Consider the following 18,952-nt stretch of genomic DNA (forward strand, 5'->3'; position numbering starts at 1 on the left):
GGGGCCCCTCTGCCCTGTCTCAACATCGGCGAGCACTGTAAAGAGCCCCGATCTTGGGGGCTCCTCGTGGGATTCTTTAGCAGAAAGCATTCACAGAGAGGGCGCAAAGCCAAGGCCAAGAGAGATGAGGATGAGGACGTGTGAAGGCAGTGAAGGGATTGAGCAGCCACTGCTCTCTGTGGCAAGTCCGTGGTAAGCAGGTAAGCTGGGTCCTGGGTCCTGTGCTAAGTGGGGTCTTCCTAACTAAGGAGAGAGGCTGGCTGAGCAGGAATATTCCCATATTACAGATGGAGAAACTGAGGCTGGGAGAGGCCAAGAGGGCTACCCAATGCCCCATGAAGCTGGGACCAGGCTGAGCCTTGAGGTGTCTAGCCCAGCCCTCTTCCTGTCTAGGTAAACTACCTCTCCAAAAATGTCACCTCCTGGGATCAACACGAAAGCAATCAAAATGGATTTGCAGCTTCAGCTGTTCCTTTCTTATGCACCTAGCCATTCCTGGGCCCAAATGACCTGGATTTCTGAGCACACAGGCGAGAGCCTCGGGGACGGATGTGAGCACTGCTGCTGATGCGAGGTTCAGAATCAGCCCAGTGGAGGACTGGGGAGGGGACATGGGTCGAGATGGAGAAGCCACCCGAGGAAGCTGCTGTTTAGATGGTTAGTTAACTGCCTGACCTTCCAAGTCCTACTTAACACGAGGTAATAACCAAAGCCATCCTAACAGATTAGATGGCCCCAGATATAAGGACAGTGATGAGGAATAAAATAGCTTTGCTAATCGCTGGAGGATTTTTTTATCCAGACTCCACTGCGCTCATTCAGAAGGCTTATTCACTTGAAACAGAACCTCTGAGCCTCAGTGTGATCAGAAAGATTTACGGCAAATCTCAGAGCTGGCAGACACGCAGGCAGCCTGGCCTTAATGCTCGCTTGTGAGCACTTCTTAAACCAAGTTAAAGCCTGCAACAGGGAGAAACCTCAGGTGTTGGGAGGAAATAAAGACGATACAGGATCATATAGGAGACAGCCAACCTAGGGGACAGGGAGGGAACTCCGGCCCCAAATGAGGGAAGGACACCAGGGTCCCGAGCTCTGGGGTCAGCCCCGTGACTCCACAACCCCCCTTGTACGACCCAGGGCTGGCCGGCTGACCTCTCCAGTAATCACCTCTTATATAAAAAGGGGGTTAGTTACAGCTCACTTAGCCCAAATCTTCATTTGACAAACGATGGCCCTAAAGCCTGGAGAGGTAAAAGCTTGCCCAAGTGAAGGTCAATCAACAGGTGATAACAGCTCTTATTTCATGACAATACCCGGCCACCCCCAGGAGCCCACACAGGGTACCCCAAGTACCCTGCACCCCAAACGCACCCCACAGGCCCCAGAGTGCCAGCACTTACCGCACTGGATTCTCTCTCTTCAGGGACAGAAGGCCAGGAAAGGAGGAGGGTCAGGTCCCACAACACAGAAAAACAAAAAGAAAGCAAGGTCAGTCTCGTCCATCTGGCTTTTATGCTTTGCTAGTTCACGGGTTTTAAAATGGGCAGTGGCCTCGCTCTCTGAGTCACCCCGGGTCAGCCAAGGCAGAGCCATTAGGTGACGTCTCTCAGTTTGGAAATTAACCGCCCCAATTCCATCGCTTCGCCGGGCCACCAGGCCTGGGTGGGGCTGCAGGGGGCTCTGTGGCCTAGCTCTCCCTGCCATGCTGAGAAGGGTGCCAAGATTACTGGTCAGCAGTTTTTAAAGCCACGAGCCTGGGAAGGATCGTGCTATGTAAAATATCCATAGGATCTGAGAGTTGAGAACATTACTGTTATTTCTTTTTAATTAATTATAGGAGTGGTTTTTTGGTATGGTGGTGTTTTTATCACCCTTCTCTGTTTCTTTGCCAAGAGCCCCTGGAAGCAGAGGCCTCTGATTATCTGCCTAGTCAAGCACTAGCTCCCTGGTCCTCCTGTCTGCTGCAGAGAGGCCCTCTTCCTCTGTCGGGAGGATCATCCTAAGGCAGAGACAAAAATCTTAGTCTCAGTTCCCAGGACCTGCTACCACTCCCCAGCCCCGGCCTGGGCAGGATGGTGACGCTCCAAGGCCCTCATGCCCATAAGGCATTGGCATGTGCCCCAGTGAAATCTAAGCATAAATCAAACCATCACATGGTACACCTTGAATGTGATGTTATGTGTCAATTACGTATCAAAGCTAGAAAAAAACATCTGAGGGCAGACCACACAAAGTGGTCCTGTTTGCAAAGGGTCCGCTAGGAAGCCAGGCCCTTTCCCATCCCGATAAAACGAAGCCCTCCTGATGCCCTCCAGCTTCCTTGCGGGAAGGGCTGAGTAAAGGATGGGGGGCATTCTCATTCCCCATCTTCCCAGTCCTCTCCCTGTAGCGGCACCAGCACTGTCTCTATGTAGCGTACAGCCCCCTAACACGTCTTTACTTGAAAGTCAACTGGGTACCTTTTCCAAGGATCCTTGATGGGTTAAACACCTGGGAACTTGGCCTCTGTTCTCAGAGGGCTAATGATCTCTGTGAGGATGAAACGTTTTCCAGGGAAGGATAGAAGATGATGGCAACAGAGGTCTTGGGACCCCGACTCTTAAACTCCCCTGGGAATTTGGAAAAACCCTCAGCTTGGCCAGGAGGCCCGCCTGAAGGAATGGGACTGGGGCTGACCCTTGGAGAGTGGGCAGGGTGTAGCTAGGAAGATGGGAGGGTACTCTAGGATGAAAGGACCAGATGTCTTCCAGGGCAGAGCAGAGTGGGTACACTTAGGGCAGAGCAGAGTGGGTACACTCAGGGCCTGGGGATGGGTCTGGGGGTGGGCCTGGTCTCCAGGCACCAGGAGCTTCACTGATGGACAGCTCCAAGGCTTGCTAACTCCTGGTCCTCGGGTGGCAGCGTCCGCGGTGTCCACTCACAGCAGGGCCCCTAGAGCCTCTGCCCACACCCCACCCCCGCCCTTGCCCCTGCCCCGGCCCCGGGTCGCACCTCTGTGGTCCAGCTCATGGTGGTTCTTCTCGTCCTTCACTGACAGGTGGGCCTGGCTGCCCAGTGCACCAAGCGCCAGCAGCCCTGAGCTGCTCCCCGTCACTGGGGGGATCCCTGGAGGCTGGAGGCCTGACGGGTGGGGTGGCAGCTGGACCGGGGGGCCGTGTGTGGCATGGGAGAGGTGCTGCGCCTGGAGCTGCTGTTGCTGCAATGAAGTGGGTGGTGAGCACGGCCGAGCCAGCAGGGCGGCAGAGGCCTGGGCCGCCCTCTCGCTCCTCCAGGAGGCAGCAGGGGAACGCGCACCCCCCAAAGCTTCATCCCCAGCTCAGGCCACATGCTGTCATGCTGGAGGAAGTCTGTTAATGGACTGCAATTTAGACACAAGATTTATGATGGCAAACACCACCTCCTCCCCAACCAGGACAGAATTTCTCAATGTATGATTCCCAGCCCAAGATAAATAAAGCATGCATTTAAAAACCACAGTCATCAGGGCTCCCTCTCTGTGGAGGGCGATCCACTTTTAAGCTCCCAGCGGTCACAGTTTTGCTCATGCTTACATGCCTGCCAACGTCAGCAGCCAGCGTCTCCCACCCTTAACCCCAACCCTGGGGAAGACTCCCTAATTCTGAAGAACTCCACGCCTGTCTTACAGAGCAAGAGCAGCACACAGCAGAAGAGTCCTGGGATCAAGAAGAGTTTGGGGCCAGAGGAATGAGAACCAATGTCACTGAACAGGAGAGTGGAGAACAGGGTGAAAAGGGGGGCTTTGGAATTAAGACAGATCTGGATCCAAATCCCAGCCCTGGCACTTACTAGCTGGGTGACCTCAGGTGGGTCACTAAGTGATCTCTTAACAATAGCTAACATTTACCAGAGGGCTTTTCATGGCCCCCCTTCTCCCCTACTTTCCCCAAATCTAGACAGGTATTAATGCAGTTATTATCATCAATAGATGGAGAAGGAAATGGCAACCCACGCCAGTATTCTTGCCTGGAAAATCCCATGGACTGAGGAGCCTGGAGGGCTACAGTCCACGGGGTCCCAGAGTTGGACAGGACTGAGCATGCATGACAACGACGACCATCAACAGCAAGGACAACAATCCCTAGTCAAGGATTCTGCTCTGTGGATGTCTCGAACACCTCAACCTAGCACTGGTCTCAGGGTCTTCTCTTCCCCTCGTCCCCTTGTTCTCCCCCAGCAGCCGAGACAAAACACCCTTTATCAATCTTAAGATTGTGTCAAGAACCATGGGCACTGTGCCGCTGACTACACCATGACCAAATATTTCATAGAGATTGAAACATTTCTTGGGAATGACTGGGGCCTCGGGTTATACATACATCTTTCCTTTCAACAAGCACGAGGGGAGGGAATGGAAATTTACTGAATGCCTGAATGAATGCCTGGGCCCTTTCCAAAGCTTATCTCTGACCCTTTCAACTACCTGGCAGAAGGGTTGTGCCCACTTTAAAGACGGCAAACTGGTACTCAGGGGCTGGAATACGGTCAACTACCAACATCATCCAAAGAATGTTCCGAAGGAGACCCCCTGCCCCAGAGCAAGAAGAGTTTATGGGGGTGACAGAGAGCCAAAGCCTGACAAGCTCACCTGTCAATGTGAACCGTGGCTCTCTGGCCACTGCTGACAGACGACAAAATACAGAGAAGGCCCACAGCTCTGGATGCACATGCGGCTCCAAGAGGCAGTAAGTGTATCTGAGATCAGGGATTAAAAGCTTCCCAAACAGCTTACCAAGTAAAGAAACTGCCTGCAATGCCAGAGATGCAGGAGACTTAGGTTTAGTCCCTGGGTTAGGAAGATCCCCTGGTGGAGGAAATGGTACCCCGCTCCAGTATTCTCACCAGGAGAGCCCCCTGGACAGAGAAGCCTGGTGGGCTAGAGCTCATGGGATTGCAGAGAGTTGGACACGACTGAGTGTCTGAGCACAGAGCACACATTAAGAGACCTGCTCTTCCTCAACTAAACCACAAACTGCCAACCTCATGCACCCCCAAATTCATGATCCCCACTTTGCAAATGAGGAAACTGAGGTACTACACTCCTAGCCCTGCAGGGCTCATTTTTCAGCATAGGGGGAAAAGGCTGGGATTACAGCCATCGCTCAAGACCTGGGACGTCTCTTGGAGGGAAGTTTATGGAAGCTGCTGGTGGCCACTGGTCCGGGTTGTCTGCCCTGAGACGCCAGAGCAGACACAAAGTGGAGGTGTCTATCCTAAAGCCATCCACCCCCCAGAGGCAAGGCCCATGGAGGTGCAGCTCAAATGGTTAGTTGGGACGAGGAGTGTCAGTGGGGCAGCCTGCTTCCTGAAAGGTGAACCAGTGAACCAGCACCAGAGTCTTGCAACAGAGTCTATATCTGCAGTTGCAGTGTCTGTATGGAAGACACTGGCTTTCAAAGCTGTTTAGCCTCCAAGAGGGAGATGGTGGTTTTCTGGAGTGGCCCATGAAGCAGGTATGTCTTTTTTGCAACAGAGGAAAGGCAGCTTCCGCGTACTTCTCATCTTCAAGCACAAAAGAGCAGGACCCCCTGCACAGCCAGAAATTCCCCCGAGGTCTGCTCTGGATGGATGGAAGGCAGGGTCAGGAGCAGTCCAGCAGGCTCCAGGAGGCAAGGACAGCCAGCCGACCTCCAAGGCTTCTGTCTCAGGGCGAGGACAGATGCCAGGGCTCGTCAGGTCAAGGGTCTGCTGACAAGCATCCTGGTTGTGACAGTGAGTGAGAAAAAAATCTCCGCAGCGGGGCGGCTGGCAGTGTTCCACCTGTCTCTCCATCCCAGTGTCACAGGCAGGGCACAGCCATCCTCAGGCTGCTTTCCTGTCCCCATGACACATCTCTGACTTCAGAGGACGAGGGGAGGAAACACAGAGACATCCAAGTGGGAGGGTGACGGGGTTTTCAACCGGGGAGAAATGGGATCGAGGCCCCCATCCAAGGAGGCACTGGGCTCAATTCTGCAGCAGCCTGTCTCCAGCTTCCACTGTCCCCTCTAAGACCAGGATCTCTCTGTCCATGAAGTGAAAGGAAGTCAACAAACCCCCTCAAACCCCCAACCAGGGGGCAAGGCCCCTCGCGAGCGCCCCCTCCTCTTGCCTTTCACATTTCATGCCAGAACAGCAGCCTGTCAGAGAAGACATCCTGGGGGCAGGCGTGTGTCCCTGCCTTCCTCATGGGGCCAAGTGCCAGGTCCTGGGCTCAGAACACAGGGCCACTCATTCACAGGGGACACTGACGGGAAGCCCTTGCTGGCCAAGTCTGTGTGACTGGATGATGCACATCATGCTTCACGCCTCTACCTGATTTAATGCTTCGCTTCTCCGGTTCATGATATGGGTTAAACCTAGTGAAGTGGTCTAAGCCTTTCCAGGGCTGAGACCCACTGAGGACGTCCCAGTTGTATGAGATGGAGACTTCTCACCTCCCGGGGGAGGGGAGAGCAGCCCCGACCTCTGCCTGGTCCTTCTACTTCTTGCCCACAGAAGAGGCCCCCCAGCTCCAGGTGAATTGTGCATCTGTGCTCTACTGCAGCTTGGAGGGCTCACAACAATGCTATTACTCCATTTCAGAGACAGGGACAGGCTCAGGGGCAGTGAGATGACTCTGCTAAGCCAAAGAGACCAGAGCCAGAACGCAAGCCCAGCGTGACTTTTCTCTACCATGGCCCCCGGCTGAGAGAAAAGGATGCGTTCATTCTAAGGCTCCCTTTCTGCACCATCCATCCCCCTGTCAACCGAACCCAGCTCATCAGCACTGTGGAGGGAATGCGAGAACCTCAGGACTGGCTTCAGCACACCCTGTGCAATTTGTGACAAGCTACAACCTCCCTCTCCCTCTTCCTCACCCCACCCCTACCTAACCTGAAAAAAAAGTAACCACCACCAAGGACCCATTGTGTAGCACAGGGATCGCTGCTCAATATTCTATAATAACCTAAACGGGAAAAGAATTTGAACAAGAAGAAATACACGTGTATGTATAACCGAATCACTGCTATACACTCGAAACTAACATAACACTGTAAATCAACTATACTCCAGTACAACTACACTCCAGAAAAAAAGCTACCAACACTTTAAATCTCTTCCACTAACAATTTTCAAGGGGACACAGCCCAAATTGTCAGTGGACAAGTGGGGTGAGTTGGCCACTTGACACGAAGAGCCGACTCATTGGAAAAGACCCTGATGCTGAGAAAGATTGAGGGCAAGATAAGGGGGTGGCAGAGGATGAGATATATAGGTAACATCACTGACTCAATGGACATGAGTCTGAGCAAACTCCAGGAGATAGTGAAGCACAGGGAAGCCTGGTGTGCTGCAATCCATGGGTTCTCAAAGAGTCGGACGTGACTGAGCAACTGAACAGCAGCAGCAAGTGGGGTGAGAACCCCTCCACCTGCCAGGTTCAGTGACCTGGAGCCAGCGTGGAGCAAACTGAAACGTGAGCTCTGGAAGTGGTGGGTACCATCAGCTCACTGTGTCTACTCTGCCTAGAGAAACCTTTTGCAAGTTGCTGACCAAGGGACAATACTCTGCCCCCGCCCCCATGCTCAGGAACCTTTTGACTGTCTAAGGTTCCCTTAATAACCTGGATCCAAGAAGAGAGGGTGTGGATCAGGTCTGCAGTAACCGGGTTTTGTAGGCCCTCCACGAGCACACACACGCCTTCAGGCCTGCTTTCCCCAGATGGACATAAGTTCCCCGCAGACCAGCAAGCCTGGGCCTCCGTCAGTCCCTCCATCCCCTATCACCTGGAGGGAAGACCCTAGAAATCCTCTAACTCGTGTGATAAACATGCCCCTCACTGCAGGCACGCCAGTGACCAGGCTTGCCAGATACCCGATCTCTCACCTCTCTCTGACATAAGCCAAGGCACGAAGGCAGAATCCTTCCACCCCATGCCCAAGAGAGCCCCAGATGACTGACTGAAGTGGGCACATCATTCGACACTTGCCCAGCCCTTCACCTTTCCACAGATGAAGAAACAGGCCTGGAGGAACTAGGTGACTTGCCCAAGGCCCCTCAGCTCCCAGACCAGGAGGCCAGGCCACTCCTCCCCGCAGAGGGGCAAATCCAGCTGTGCCATGGGGCAGGTACCAGCTGCTGTTGCGGCCTCGTGGGCCCTCCCTTCCCTGCCCTTTACTGCTGGGGCAGGACTCCAGGCCCCTCACCACCTTCCTCCCATCACTCTCCTGAGTCAGCCGGCCACAAGCCCGTTCTCCCTCTCCCTCCTTCGCGGGATGCCCCAGCTCGAGAGCCTGTCCGTAATTCCTGCCTTGTGAGGCTCTGGCAGGCGCAGCGATTAGACGGCTGCCTGCTTAATGACAGGGCGATGGCTGCGTTCACTCAGAGCTGGAGAAGCAATTACCTCGAAAATGGGGGTCACAGGCCCCACTCGTTGGCTTTAATTGAATTCCAATATCTGCCTCGAGCTGCCTTGACCTAACGCGTAGCTTCCTAAATACTCCTTGAAGGAAGCAGAGCTAATCCAAGCAGTGCTTCTTCTCCTCAATTCCACTCTTTCTTAGAACTTTTTTTTTCAAAAACTATTTTCATAAGAGGATTTTAATTCCAAAGGGGGAGGCGGTCGGGGGAAGAGGGGACCCCACTGTGGCCATGGCAGGGGTGGGAGGGCTGGGCCTATAGTATGGATGGGGGCGAGGGGCTGGGAGAGGAGAAACTTCAGAGAAGGCACTTCCCACCTTGAGCCCTTGCCTACCACTCTCAGCACGGCCATCCAGCTGTGAACTGCCACTGAGGAGGAGGACACTGGCCCCACACCAGGGCCGGACCGGGCAGGAGGTGGCAGGGGAGGAGCCCTGAGCTGAAAGCCAGCCTGGGGCGTCTGGCCTGACTTTGCTCCTGAATGCTGTGTGACTGGCTGTCACTCCCAGCCTCTATAAAGCAAGGGTCAGTTGAATCAGTCGCTCTCCACCTCGGGCGCTTTCATGCACTGCCCCCGGCCCCTCACCAGGACATTTTGCAATGTCTGGAGACATTGTGGGGTGTCACAACTGTGTGTGGAGGTCACCGGCATCCAGTGGGTGGGGACCAGGGCTGCTGCTGAACACCCTCCCGTGCATCCTCACAAAGCACCCGGCCTCAAAATTCATGAGCCTAGAGGCTGCACGACCCTGGGCTGGGTGGTCTCTGAGGAGACCTCAAACTGTACAATATGGTTTCCCTGCGGGGGGCTCTGCCTCCCAGATCACTGGCTAGAAGCAGTTACCACCCACTCATGTTCTCCTTCCCGGCCTCCTCTCCACTCCTCCTGCACAGCAGGTGAGGGTCTCCCCTTTCCTCACCACTCCCAGGATTCAGACCAGGCTAACACTCCCCTGCCCAGCCCCCCGCAGGCAACTCAGACCAGAAGGACAGAAGCCCATAACCATCACAGGTGCCACTGACATGATGAAGGGTGAGGATCCACCAGCATCACTCTGTCACTCCAACCCTGCCCTCCCAGCAGTCCTGGCCCAAAGAGATGAGCTGGTCCACCCCTCTTCTGTAACAGATGCAGACACTAGGGTGCGAGGAAAAGACGGGATCTGCCTGAGGTCACACGGGGAAAAAGTGGAACTAGAACAGAGGGCCCCAGGTTTCTCCCCAGAATCAAGAGCCCAGTGACATCATTCACCCCACCAAGCCAGAACATTCTGCACCTTTAATTCCACCTGGAAATAATGACTGCACTTAAGGACAAGGAGAAGAGTGAAGACCAATCAAAGGGCTGGAGAGACCCTGGCCAACCCGTCTACTGCTTCCCAAGCCAGACTACGGTTCAGAATGATCTGGAAAAACACAAAAACACAGAGGCCCAGTCCCATCCCAGACTGATGGAAAAGAATTCTGAGGGGGGTGCCCTGGAATGTATATTGTTCAGAAGTCCCTTTGGGGACCCACACTCAGGAAGACGTGGCCAGGGGTCCTGGCTGGACTTCACACAGGTCCATGATGGATGCTCAGCCAGGCAGCTCAGCGCACGGGACAGCAAGGCCCAGACCTGAATGCCACAGCACGCTTCACAGCACAGAACAACAGAGACAGTTCTGACCTCAGGAGGCCAAAGAAGGGCGGATCTTTGCCAGGGAAGGGACAGGCCCCCAGGGAGGTGGGAGAAATCAGGCTGGCCTCCAAGGTGATCCCAGAGCCCACCCCTTCTCTGTTGGAGATGCCAAAAGCCAGGGTAGGATGGGGCTGATGAATTTAGAGGTGGATTAGGGTTGGGTCAGATACCCCTTTAATCTGGGGACTGGGAGGCAACTGGGGAGCCACTGGGGAAGATATCTAGGTGGGTCCAAGCCCGTGAGATGCTGGGGGCACTGGAGCCCTGGGGCCGCACTCTTTGAGGCCAGCTGAGGTCAGGGTCTGTCTCTGGTTACGGTAAATGGGAGGAATAAAAGGGCTATACACACGGTGAGAGGCAGACTGGGGAGTCCACGTACCCCGATGATGGCGTTCAGCTCTGTCATGGTGACCTGCTTGGCTCGCTCCACCGCCTGCGCCACCTGCTGCTGGTGCTGGAGGAACGAGGTCCGGGTCAGAGGTGGCGGCTTCCCTGCCCGAGGAGGCATGGGGTGCGGGGACCACGCGGGACGGGCAGGGTCACCGTCCTAACAGGAGGCAGACCAGGGCCACGAACCCAAACAGGACTTGGGGGACGGGGAACCCTTTAAACCCTTTTCAATGAGCATGTATTACTTTTGTAATGAAAACGTCCCATAATTTTAAGCCAAAAGATGGCTATTTGTCAACTGTCGCCCTCTACCACAGGAAAAAAAATCTTTATTTGAGGCCTCTGAGAAAGAGCCAACATCAGACGATGCTGCTGCATGATTATTCCCCTTCTAAATGCAGTGACAGTGTTGTTGTCCATAAAACAGGAAGGTGTCCTGTTTTTAGGAGAGGCAGCCTGAGTACGGAGAATGCTGTGAGTTTTCAGGATGTTTGCAACTACATTCGAAGGGTTCAGAAGAAAAGTACATGTATCTATACTCAACCTGTATCTATGTAAACAGAAAACAAACCAAAAAAGCATGTGTCTATAAACGTGGGCAAACATGGCACAATGAACCCTGATCTAAGCTATGGACTCGGGTGCTGACGCTGAGATGCTGGGATGCTGATGGCGTGTGAGGCAGGTTCATCCGTTACTCCAGGGTGGGGTGCTGATGGTGGGGAGGCTAGGGGACAGCTCTGTACTGTCCATTCAGCTTTGCTATGAACCTCAAAGCACTCTAAAAAATTAAGTCTTTTTTTTTTTTTTAATCTTTTTTAGAGCATTCATTCCCTTCAGCCTTGGGGTTGACTGGCTGCAAGACCCGAGGGCATCACTTACATCCTGCTTTTACAGGAATTCAATCAGGTAAGGGTCAGTACTCTCGCTCAAGACACCTAGCACCTAGGAGGGAGTGCAGGTGGAGGGGGCCTGGAGGGCAGGCCTGTCCGAGCTGCAGTAAGCTCTACGGGCCCCTCTCGGGCAGCCCACCCGTCTGCCCTGCACCAAGGGGCCTCCTTGGAGAGGGTTTTCTCCTACTGCCCTCCAGTCCAGCCCTGTCTCAGGTAGGGGCCAGGGGGGAGTCTCCTGGAAAAAGTGCTTAAAGATGACGTGACTGACTCGGTTGTCCCTGATGAGTCAGAACCTTTGGGTAAGTGGTTCCCCGCAGAGGGTCTGGCTCCTGGCACTGACTGGGCAGGCTTCCTTGCTCTTAGATGTCTCCAGGCGTGGATGCTGGGGCATGGGGAAGCTGAGGCTGGGAATGCTGGCTTGGACGGGCTGAAGGGTGGAAACGGGAAGAGGCAGAGATACCCACTGCCCATTGTGGCTCCGTCACAGGCCGGGACCCTCCTCTTGGGGCTCAGCAGAAGCAGGGAACAGCTTCCACCGGAAGAAGGAGCAAACGGCCCCTCTGATTTGCCAGAGAAGGTTGTAAAGCCCCAGGCTGTCAACTTCTGTCCACGTGAACGGATGGACAGGGGCCACTCTGGCAAGGCACAGAAGACAAAGCGAAAGAAGGTCTTACCTCTTGTGACAGGAAAGGCATGATCTGTGCTAAAATCGTGTTCAGCCTCTTCGCAATCTCTGTCTGCAAAGGGAAAGAGACTGCGTGAGGCTAAGGCAAATAAATCAAGTCGCCAAAATGTCAGACTGTGGAAGGGCAACCCCCCGCCAAACCACAGGCCCTCGACAGGCTCCGTCCTTCCACCCTCTATGGACCTCCTGCCAGGAGGCCTCGCTGAATCCACAGCGTGAAGCAATTCCTTCCCACTCCCTCCAACCAACCCAATTTCCAGGAGCTCCAATTTCCTATCAGAGGTGGTCTCCGTGTTTGGTTCAGAGCATACAGTTCACCTCCTCTGGAATGGAAGCCCTAACCAAAACAATGCAAAGCTAAACAAGAACAACCCCCATACCACCCACTGCGGTGAAACCTTTCATAAGAGCGGACGCAGCGCGGTGAGAAGGAACTGCTTTGCCCGGTGGCCCCACGGGCAACTGCAATTCAGACTCTCAGACGCCCAGACACATCAGGAGGTGGTGGAAGACCCCCGGATGCATGTGCCAAGTGCTCCCTGGTGCTAGCCTCATGCCCACTGATGTGCAGTTGAGAGGGTTTCCCTCACTCCCACTTCCCACTGCTGCCTCTCCCCCTGCAGACCAATCCCTCGCCCTTCTAGTGCTGTCCAGCCGGAAATCCCACCATTGATGCTTCCTTCTGGAGAGGGCAAGCCTTGCCTTCTCTAAGATGCTGCTCAGAACGTAACTATCAGAACCCTAGCCCTTCATCTAAGCTGATCACAGAAAGGCAGATCAATTCTCTGCCCCACCCCTAACACCCCAGAAAAGATCACACTCAGAAAAACATCAGCTGGGGGCTTCCCTTGTGGTCCAGTGGCTAAGACTGCGCTCAAAATACAAGGGGCCTGAGTTCAGTCTCTGGTCAGGGAACTAGATCCCACATGCCGCAATGAAGACTGAGGATCCTGCATGTTGCAATTAACACCCAAATAAATCACAGCCAAATAAATATTAAAAAAATTAAAAAGAGGAAAGAAAAAATCAACTGTTTTTGCCATCCATCTATGTGAGCCATCTCAAATGAAGAATGGTTTAAAAAAAAGAAAAAAGAGTGGGGCTAAATGGTTAACAGTCCAGGCAGGAAGGCTGAGGACCACTGACAGACAAGTCTCAGAATCGCCTCTCTTATCCCATTCTGAATCCCAAGGCTGCCGGGACTGAGGTCCCAGAGCTGGCTTCAGAGCTCTCATCAGCACATAGCAATCTTTGAGAGACAAAACCATGACAACAGCCTTTAAAAATCTGTGATCATCTGCATGTCAAATGACTCCGGATGAGAAATGCTTGTGCATTTAAAGTAAAAGCAATGCTGTCTGAAGGCTTACAAGCAGACCCGGGCCCTAAGGAGAATTCGTGGGGCCAGCACTCCTACTACCCCAACCCCCCACCACAACCCGTCCCCAGCCATGATGAAGATGCCTCTGGTTGGTGAAGAGATGGGTCTCAGGCTAGGAATCTGTGGGCTTTTGTGGGCCCACATCCCGGGGCTGCTGGCTGCAGTGCAGGTTCCAACACAGACCCCTCCTTGTCCAGAGCAGCAGGGGCTCCTGGGTGGGGATCACAGATCACAGCTCTCTCCCGGAACACTCTAGATTGGGCACTGGGGGTAAAGCAAGTCTTTGGTGCGAAAGACTGTCCCTCATATCCTGGACCAACCAGTGCCAATAATGGTCCCATTTCCAAACGCATCCTTGGCTGAGTTCCAAGGGAGGGACCACAGCCATATCTGTACTTTTGGGGTTTACTTCAGCAAGGACACTGTACAGGAGGGTTTGTCACAGCATCCGTGCTAGCCACATATGTGCTCAGTCATGTCTGGCTCTTCGTGACCCCATGGACAACAGCCTGCCAGGCTCCTCTTGTTCACAAGATTTCCCAGGCAAGAATACTGGACTGGGTTGCCATTTCCTCCTCCAGGGGATCTTCCCGACCCAGGGATCGAGCCTGAGTCTCCTGCATTGCAGGTGGATTCTTCACCACTGAGCCGCCTGAGACGCCACGCTACACACATTTGGGGCCAGAGAAAACTCTGTTGGGTGGGGCTGCTCCGGGCACTGTAGAGTTTTTAGCAGCAGCCCTGGCCTCTGCCCACTAGATGCCCATCATTAATACTTATAAGGCTCCTGGGACTATTACTAACTATTGTATAAATTATTAATCTAGGTAAGTGGAAAGAGTTCTAGTCCAAAACAGGGCCCCTTCTCATTTCTTTTCACTTTTTCTTCTCCCACATTGATTGATAGTGGGAAAGGGAGATGAAATTATAAGAGTCAGAATTGTATACGTCAGGAATTCTGGAAACAATCAGCTCAGTCCAAACCTGTATAGAACAACATAATCACTCACCTGTCACATGTTTATGCGCCAAATAAGACTAGAAAGTTTTATTTAAAACACAAAGCAAAGAGAAATAAAATAAATCATCCTTACCAATGAGCTTAGGGAGCTCACTGGTCCAATGTCTCTTACCTCAAATGACTGGCATAGCAGAGACTAGTACATGATAGATGCCCAGTAAAATCTAGAGACAAAAGAATCTCACTGGTTTCCCTGCATGTGTGTTTCAAGACTTCATATTACAGTGTCCCCTGGCTGGGGATGTGGGCCTGCCTCAGTGTGGGCAGCATTAGGGAGAGGGACAGTGGTGGACAAAGTGCTGACCTACAACAGGGAGATGGAGCAGGCAGCCCCTCAAGTAGTGGTTAAGCCAGACCAGTCCAGTTAAGCGGGTCCCTAGCTATTGCCCGCTTCTCAGCCAGGAAGGCAGGCGGCAGGCTCTGAACCTTCCCTGTCACTTTGGCCCACTCAGTAACTATAGGTCTTACCATCTTTAAGGTGGGTGGTTATCAAGGAGTCCTGTGTGTGCATGCTAAGTCACTTTAGTCGTGCCTGGCTCTTTTTGACACTTTGGATTGAAGCCCACCAGGCTCCTCTCTGTCCATTGGATTCTCCAGGCAAGAATACTGGAGTGGGTTGCCATGCCTTCCCCCCAGGGGATCTTCCCCGACCCAGGGATTGAACCTAGGTCTCCTCCATCTCCTGCATCAGCAGGCAGGTGCTTTACACTATCGCCACCTTGGAAGCCCATAAAGGAGTCCTAGCTTTTGCTTACTTCCTCTAGCAAACAGGTCAAGTGTCAAGATTTTGTTAGGTGAAGGGACAAAATAAGAAGTAGCCAGCCAGCCTTGCCCTTCCCCGCATCTTTTAGCAAACGTGTGGCCATAGGCTGCCTCCAGGTGGAATCTTCCCCTGCAGGGCCTGGTCCAGAGCCCAGCATCCTCTGGTTATGAGGAACAACCTACTGGGATTCATGGAGCTCCAACTGGTTCCAGGCTTGGCATCCACGCTACAAGATGACCACAGCTGGGTCGCTCAGAGCAAGTCCCCTCTCATCTCTCCTTTCCACCACGGGGAACAGTTCTTGCCTCCCAACCCCACAAGTCAACCAAGAGTCAGCAGAACAAGATACAGAATATTCCAGAGGCTTGGGATATCAACCTTCAGGCTCTCCCCTGGGGCCCAGACTCAGTGAAGACCAGCTTCTCTGAGAGGCCGTGAGGCCTCTGGCCCATCATGGGTCAGGATCCATAGGGCTGAGGGGCCGTAAGGCCTCTGGCCCATCATGGGTCGGGGCTCATAGGGCTGAGGGGCCATAAGGCCTCTGGCCCATCACGGGTCAGGACCCATAGGGCTGAGGGGCCGTGAGGCCTCTGGCCCATCATGGGTCAGGACCCATAGGGCTGAGGGGCCGTGAGGCCTCTGGCCCATCATGGGTCAGGGCTCATAGGGCTGAGGGGCCGTGAGGCCTCTGGCCCATCATGGGTCAGGATCCATAGGGCTGAGGGGCCGTGAGGCCTCTGGCCCATCATGGGTCAGGATCCATAGGGCTGAGGGGCCGTGAGGCCTCTGGCCCATCATGGGTCAGGGCTCATAGGGCTGAGGGGCCGTGAGGCCTCTGGCCCATCATGGGTCAGGGCTCATAGGGCTGAGGGGCCGTAAGGCCTCTGGCCCACCATGGGTCAGGATCCATAGGGCTGAGGGGCCGTGAGGCCTCTGGCCCATCATGGGTCAGGGCTCATAGGGCTGAGGGGCCGTAAGGCCTCTGGCCCACCATGGGTCAGGATCCATAGGGCTGAGGGGCCGTGAGGCCTCTGGCCCATCATGGGTCAGGGCTCATAGGGCTGAGGGGCCGTGAGGCCTCTGGCCCATCATGGGTCAGGATCCATAGGGCTGAGGGGCCGTGAGGCCTCTGGCCCATCATGGGTCAGGATCCATAGGGCTGAGGGGCCGTGAGGCCTCTGGCCCATCATGGGTCAGGGCTCATAGGGCTGAGGGGCCGTGAGGCCTCTGGCCCATCATGGGTCAGGATCCATAGGGCTGAGGGGCCGTGAGGCCTCTGGCCCATCATGGGTCAGGATCCATAGGGCTGAGGGGCCGTGAGGCCTCTGGCCCATCATGGGTCAGGATCCATAGAGCTGAGGGGCCGTGAGGCCTCTGGCCCATCATGGGTCAGGATCCATAGGGCTGAGGGGTGGGGAGGGGGCGGTGTCACCCTTGGTCCCTGTTCTTGGGTCTGGGGACTTCTTTCTGGGGGGAAGTGGGGGTGGAGAAAGTATGCAAACCCCATCCCTCCCAGCTGGGACTGTCCCCTGCCATGGGCAGCACCGCCCTCCTGGTCTCCCCACCACATGGAAGCAGGAATTGAGCCTTGGTCATCTCTAAACCCGTGGCTCGGTGGTAAAGAATCCTCCTGCAATGCAGGAGACAAGGGAGAAGTGGGTTCCATTCCTTGGTTGGGAAGATCCCCAGGAGAAGGAAATGGCAACCCACTCCAGTCTTCTTGCCTGGGAAATCCCATGGACAGAGGAGCCTGGCAGCTACAATCCACGGGGTTGCAAAGAGTCAGACACGACAGGGCAACTAAGCACACAGGCCAATCCAAACCTGAGTTCAGCATACAGCAGAGGGCCAGAGAATGAACAGGAAAATTGTTCCCTAAATGACTTTAATTCTTTAATGTTTATTTTTTTGAGGGTGGTAACTGAGGACGGGAAGCTCTGCAAATACAAAGTTGGCCTAACAGAACCACTCTTAACAACAATAATAATGGCTAACATCCCCAGATCCAGCTGTTCTGAGCATTTTAACATGGGTGAGCTCACAAGAACCCTATAGGAAAGGCACTTCCTATAAATCTCCAGTTTTCAGATGGAGAAACTGACGCCTGGTAATTAAGCAACTTCACTAAACGACTTCCTACCAAGAAGCCAAATTTCGACATTTTGAGAGAGCTCAGAGAAGCATTTTTGAAAGAAAAACTACTGTCAGGGTTAATAATTGACAGCATTTCCGATTAGAACAGCTGTTAAAACAGCATTTGATCCAATTCAAACAAGCTCTAAACATTCACTTCCAAGAAAGGAAAGAAAAAAAGAATCAAGACGTGTGGCTTTAACAATCAGGACAGGTCACAAATCACAAATTGGATCTAGAGCCTATTTGTGGCATGCCGGGCATCCCGTTATCAATATGGCAGCTGGGGCTCGCGGGGTAGACCTCCACCCTCCCCTCCATCTCGGCCTCAGCAAAGCCTCTGCCTTCGAGTCAGAGCCTTGGAGGGGAACCTGGGAGGAGGCGAGTGCCAGGCAGCTGGAGGATGGCTTCCTTTGGAAATAGGTGTTTGGGGAGCCTGGTACTGCCTTTCAAGGTTTCTTTTCAAGTGTGGTTCAAAGAAGGCAGCTTTGCTGGTGGAAAAACATCATTCCTCAGAAGGAACTAATCTACTCAACACAGAGAGGCGTGCACAGAGATCCTGCGAAATCCGGAGTCTGCGCTCCCAACTGGCTCTGGCTGCAGGAGGAACATCTGTCCCACGTCTCCATCGAGACTGTTAAGCAAATAAATGTCGGAACACAGGATAGTAGGGGGCGAGTGTAATTTCCCCAAGAGCTGCCTGCTCAGTGTGCCTTAGGAACTCCCATTCACGCAATCATCTCCTCACTGTAGCAGGATCTCGGAGCATCCTGCTATAAAGAGAGGGCTTTCTCAAAGTACACTGCTCCAGTCACAGCCGGCCACTCACATTTGCTGCAGTTCCCATCCTTCTGACCTTTGACCCAGGACACTTAAGGGAGATGGAACCTACTCTTGCCCCACACCCTCAGCAGCCTCTTGCTCCTGGCCTGCAGCCTTTAGCCAGTCTTTGGCTTTTCTTTTAATTTAAATGCCTGCTCAAGAAACAGCTGACAGCCACTTCCCTGAGACTCTCTCTCTGGTACTTAAACTGCCAGGTACTGATCAGGTCTAGAAAATGCAGACTTCATTCTAACCTCAGCCAAATACAAACAAGGAGAGAGAGGAACCTGACTGCTTTAGAGTTCTGAACCCTGAGCCACACAGAAATGACCTGCATGGCTTTGGGCAAATCCCTTTCCTCATCTGGGCTTCAATTTTATTGTCTGCAAAACAGGGGGACGATAATAAGATCCAAGAGCCATCGTTTAGAGTTTGAGAATACTAAATGCTCCCAAGTTGCTCTGTGACACAGGGATTCCTCCAGAAAGCTCAGAAAAGTAGAGCCGAGCATGAGTTTAAAGGACGAGCAAAGAGGCAAGCCACCTTGAAATGTGGATGGACCTCGAAATGTGGATGGATGCTGAGTGGTGTGGGCGAGACTGGGGCTGGCTGGGGCTTGGTCCTCAGGACCAGTCTTCATGGCACGCGAACCATTCGAGTGTGTCCATCAGCCAAACTGCCCACAACAGTCACAGAGCGGGCAAAAGCAGGGATGTCCTATCCTATCTGTGAGTGTCCAGCTGCTCCTGTCTGGGTTCTTTGCATGATTCACAAGGAGCTGCA

General features: G+C 53.6%; 1 protein-coding gene across 12 annotated transcripts in view; it reads right to left on the bottom strand.

The window, feature by feature from the left end:
- TLE3 (TLE family member 3, transcriptional corepressor) overlaps positions 1 to 18,952 on the bottom strand; it is a 49,163-nt gene that overhangs the window by 13,469 nt on the left and 16,742 nt on the right. For 7 of the 12 annotated variants that reach the window (XM_059890355.1, XM_059890354.1, XM_010808917.4 and 4 more), the window contains 4 exons: positions 12,039 to 12,101; positions 10,431 to 10,535; positions 2,992 to 3,196; positions 1,401 to 1,417 (listed from right to left, as the gene is read on the bottom strand). In XM_059890355.1, coding sequence (XP_059746338.1) covers positions 1,401 to 1,417; positions 2,992 to 3,196; positions 10,431 to 10,535; positions 12,039 to 12,101 — 390 coding nt within the window. The remainder of the gene's footprint in view (positions 1 to 1,400; positions 1,418 to 2,991; positions 3,197 to 10,430; positions 10,536 to 12,038; positions 12,102 to 18,952) is intronic. The other 5 variants (NM_001193206.2, XM_059890356.1, XM_005211317.5 and 2 more) reach the window with 1 other exon arrangement.

The sequence above is a fragment of the Bos taurus genome, chromosome 10 (assembly GCF_002263795.3).
Source record: "Bos taurus isolate L1 Dominette 01449 registration number 42190680 breed Hereford chromosome 10, ARS-UCD2.0, whole genome shotgun sequence".
NCBI lineage: Eukaryota > Metazoa > Chordata > Mammalia > Artiodactyla > Bovidae > Bos > Bos taurus.